General features: G+C 31.8%; 1 protein-coding gene across 1 annotated transcript in view; it reads right to left on the bottom strand.

Moving 5' to 3' along the window:
* LOC112905639 (beta-ureidopropionase-like) overlaps window positions 1-1,960 on the bottom strand; it is a 2,940-nt gene extending 980 nt beyond the window's left edge. The window contains exons 1-7 of the mRNA XM_025978433.1: window positions 1,698-1,960; window positions 1,377-1,636; window positions 973-1,067; window positions 678-884; window positions 510-620; window positions 152-358; window positions 7-29 (exon numbers count right to left, since the gene is read on the bottom strand). Coding sequence (XP_025834218.1) covers window positions 7-29; window positions 152-358; window positions 510-620; window positions 678-884; window positions 973-1,067; window positions 1,377-1,636; window positions 1,698-1,813 — 1,019 coding nt within the window. The 5' untranslated portion in view covers window positions 1,814-1,960. The remainder of the gene's footprint in view (window positions 1-6; window positions 30-151; window positions 359-509; window positions 621-677; window positions 885-972; window positions 1,068-1,376; window positions 1,637-1,697) is intronic.
* Window positions 1,961-4,842: the final 2,882 nt, after the last annotated feature.

Here is a 4,842-nt window from a genome sequence, read left to right as displayed (position 1 = left end):
ATCAACATTTCATTAACTCGAGAGAGTGCCTAGAAAAAGATGTTTAAATAATAAATATTAATAGATATGTGTAATTCTTCTTCAAAGCAGTGCAATTATATAAGTAAATGTAATTGTATACTCTTTTTAAAATAAATATTAAGTTAATTACCGGAGTTCTAGTTCCATCTGGAGCAGTTATGTAAGTACTTCCATAGCAATGTCCGAAATCCTTATGTGCTGGTTTACCATCTCCAGAAGTGAACTCGTTTGGATAAACTTCAGTGCCAACTCTGTTTATTGCACAGGTAAAGTAACTGTTAGCAGCTGCAGCACATCTTGGTTCAATGGGCCAAATAACTTCACTGAAGTCTCCAGCCTTTCAAGGAAATAAAAAGTTAAATAAATCATTTACGAACAATTTTTCAAAGATTGAGAGGAGTGAGAAAAACGAATGCCCAAAAGAAACTTGGAATGTGCTTAAGATTTAAAAAATAAAACGATTTTTTTTTTAAATTAGCATCACGTACTTCTACTGAAGGATTAAAGACCAATTCAGCACCATTTAGTCCATACATCAACCAATTAAGAACGTGATGACGACCATAACAAATGTTGATGGCGATCTTTCCAAATTCAGTCTGCAAGAGGATGATACTGTAATATTTAAACTTTTCAATTAAAACAGATTCTTATACCTCAAAAACTTCGTGACCGGTATTCCCCTCGAAGTAATACGTTGATTCGTTGAAGTCTTCATTTCTGGGGATGTGGTTTTTACGGTGTTTTCCCAAAACGTCCCCGTGATTGTCAATTACAACGGCAGTGTTCCAAATTACGTCGGAATGGACCTCGTCTCTTTCCAAAATCGGAGATACAATAACCATGTTGTTCTTTCTGGCAAGCTAGCAAAGGAAGAATTGTGCGATACTTTATTGTTGATTAAGGTGCTGTATTACCCAATCAATAAGTTGCAAAAGAAATAAGTCTTACCACTTGAAGGAATTTTGTAGTGGGTCCATTCTCAGCTGGCTCGGCAAATTCGCACCACGGTTGCTTTTCACGAGTACAGAAGAAGTAGGGCATTGCTGAAAGTTAAGTATTGTGTAGTAATTTAGGAAAAAGTAACACTGGAGATGAGTAAAAGGGAAGAGCCAAGGTGCAAATTAAGACCAATACCTTGGTTTGAAAAAATCAAGACTCATCTTTCTTATCAGTTCCTTATTGGAAAATCCTGAATGCTAGGATGCCAAAACTTAAAAACGTGATAGATATTATGTACTTCTTCAAGTAATCATTAAATGAACGAAATACGGAGGGATAATTTTAAAGTTTCAAAAATTAAATTCATTTTTTTTTTCAAATATGGTCCAAGAAAACCACAAATTTTGACTTACTCCATAGTTCCTGGAGGCAGAAGATGTTAACTTTAGCTTTGGCAGCAAGTTCGATGGCTTCTTCTGCTCGCTTCCATATTGCGGCCCGCATTTCAATTACAGGGGCAGTTGTGGGGAGAGGAAGTTTTGTTTGCAGAGCAGCCATCCTCACAACCCTCGCTTTACGGACTTGCTCAGGGGTACTTATGATCCTGTAGCTTCCAATTTCGAATTGCATTTTTTTTGCAAAGTTCATTACAGTTTCGGGAAGTTCCAAAGGTCTAACAAAAAAGGTAGATTGTATTAAAAGAATTAAAAGTAAGAAATCCAAGATGTACTTACTCATAGTTGCTTCCATAAAGCAACTTCTTCATACTAGTTTGGTCCTCAAGGGACAATTTAGACATAATTTCGTCGATGCTTACAACTTCCTTGGTTTCTTTCTTGGTTTCAGCCATTTTGGTAATAATAGGATTGTGATAAGTACTTAGGGATGTATTGATGATGTTCCTTTTTAAGAAATTTTTGAAAGGTTCCGTTGTTTATCGGGGATGAAATGAGGCTAGGTTTGTTTTGGTGTAAGTAACAAAAGCTTTTGTTGCTGTTTCATAAATTGCTTCCCGCTTATATACTAAAATTGTGCAGGAACGACTGAAGGAATTATTGATAGCTGTATCATTTTATGATAACACTAAACAAAATTTGTACATATGAAAAATTATTTGCCTTAACAATTAACAGCCTTAAGTTATATACGAGAAACAGTCAAAAAGTATTGCCTATTTGTTTTGTTAAAACTGCCTTCTTACAAGAAAGTAGATTTATTTCTTGGGAAATAGATTTTTGAAATGTGAAAGGGGGAAAGTCATTCGTTTGTAATTATGCCAATAATTGTAGTATTATGTCATTAATGTCTTCTGTAAACAACCCCTGTATAAAAATTCATATGTAATGCAATATGTACCTTAAGATGTAAATGAGTACACGGAATATATAAATAAAGTTCCTGAAAAATATAAATATGTAAGATCTAAGGTCGTTAAGGTTAATCAGTGTCGTTATTGTTATCATAAAGAGACTTAGACGTACATTACAAAATCTACAAATTAATATTTATTTATATTCGTGTTTATAATACTATAACATACAAGAGATTATTGTTTATATAATTATTACAGCGATGTTTAATGAAATAAAAAAATAATGAAATGAAGCACCTGAAATTCGCAGTAATTTTTTTATTTGTCTGCAAGTGTTCAAATTACAGTTTACAACCAATACACTACTGTTAATCTTTGACAGACCCTGAAATTTGAAAGTTTGTTGGGCGCATAAAAAAGGCAGAACACAATAAGCTGTGGAAACTGTGGAAATTGATTTTTTAACATTTTCTCATTAAAATGTAGTATCAACGACCTACTTTAAGTATAATCATTTGATTTTCTTAACACTTTTTCAAAGTATCGATAACAGTATAATTATAATATTTCTTTCTTTTTGGTTAAAGAATTAATTTTATATTGTTTACCATTAACAAATCCAAACTTTTCTCTCAAATCTGAGTTTTCATTTTACATTACTTTTATTTTTGAAAACATCTAAAAGAACCAAAAGTAAGCCGAGAGTCCTCTACAAGCTTGTATATAGGTATGTAAATTTTACTAAACTCTATTTTCCGTATTCAAAATGCATAGATAAAAAGTGAAATACCATTTAAATTTCAACCCTTTAATTCTATCATGAAAATAAAAATATTTTAAAAAATCAACAGCTTTATCAACTGAACCAATCCTCCAAGTCACTTAGTTAATCAACAATGTGTTTATTTTTTGCTCTGGTGTTAAAAAACATATTATTTTAGACGTTCGCCCTATTATCAGGGATTCTTTCGGAACAAACACATTTTTCACAGATAAAGTTTGAAACAATCATGTAAAGATTCAATCACTCTTAAGAAGTAAACAAGAATTATTGTTTATTCTTAGATGAGACTCTGGTCTCATCAAAACAATTATTAATTGTCTTTCTTTAAATATACTTTATCAAATTTTAGTTGAATTTTTGTTTGGTTATTTAAAACTGTTTCATCAAGAACGTACCACAATCAACCTAAGTGATAAATTTTGGATGTAATTTATAATGGGCATAAGGGAGTTTGGGAGAGTTCCCCCTAGGCCCCCCCACAATACAAGGCCCCTGCATGCCTAAATATAACCTTTTTAACCCAATAACCCCGGAAATTATAACCTTCAACACATCTCATTTACATGGGCCTCGATCTTATATTTTTTGTTTAAGTCTTCATGAGTTTTTTTAACGCCTTTACCCGGTAAAATTTTAATTCATTTGCTTACGTTAGCTTTTTTTTAAGACTTAAGGCCCTTTGACTCCTAGAATTCGCGGACCCTTTCATAGTCCCAGGCCGCCCCTGCAATGTATAGAAAAAGAATATGGAATTTATATAATTGTTTCGATTGATTTTCGATATATTATCTTTTATTATTAATGCATATATATTTTGTCTTAGATAGCTTCAAAATCGAAAATTGTTACATAAATCCATTTGCTAGTATTTATTTATGCATTGATTGTAAAAAGCAATAATAAACATGATACCAATGTTATTGAACCGTCCGAAGCCATCATGTAACTAGACCCACAAAAGCGTCCAAAATCATTATGATGGGTAGTTTTTTTCATTTCCAACCCTGTTTTCGTTTTCATGTTGTCAAGAAAAAGTATATTAAAGACAAATGTTTCATGAACACAGTTTTTTAATAAAAATAATAGTAGCTATTACAATATTTTAATGTTTTAATAATCGTAAATTCAAATGAATGTAAAACTATTCACACCACGCACAACCAGCGCATCCAGGAATAGATTAATTTTATAGTAGACAAAAATACTCCATTTATGACTGAAATATTTTATTAAAGAAGGTACTTGCAATTGCAAGGAGATTAAAAATAATTATAGCTCTAGCTATTACAAACACCAAGCAATTTAAGGGATGATCGCGACAGTAACAATTATGGATTGCAGTTTTTCCGAATTATGCTTAAAAAACCGGATATTCTCTATTTCCTGCAAAATAATATCGATTTTTTCGGTGCTTCCCCAAAACATCGCCCAATGCCACAGAGGTTTTCCCATCTCTGTTTCATCCCTGCTGCTTGCTAACAAGCAAAAATATTTGTAGTACTTATGGGTTTTTTAATTTGTTATGTATAAATTTCGAATTACATTTATTTAACATTAAAATTTTTGTAGACATCGTTCTAATCATTAATACTATAAATGTAACTATTTGCTATTTGTTTTTAGATATATTCAGAGCAATGCACTTCTACTATCGACACATTCAATGTACAAACATTTAAATATATTTTTATTTATTGTTATTACAATCGCTTTCTAATGCTATCTTTTGTACATTTTGTAATGCAGGTCGTAAAAGTCTCTTGAAGATAGCTATAATGACACT

This window comes from Agrilus planipennis, unplaced genomic scaffold, assembly GCF_000699045.2.
Source record: "Agrilus planipennis isolate EAB-ADULT unplaced genomic scaffold, Apla_2.0 scaffold6, whole genome shotgun sequence".
Classification (NCBI taxonomy): Eukaryota; Metazoa; Arthropoda; class Insecta; order Coleoptera; family Buprestidae; genus Agrilus; species Agrilus planipennis.
This window is presented reverse-complemented; position numbering and strand designations above follow the sequence as displayed.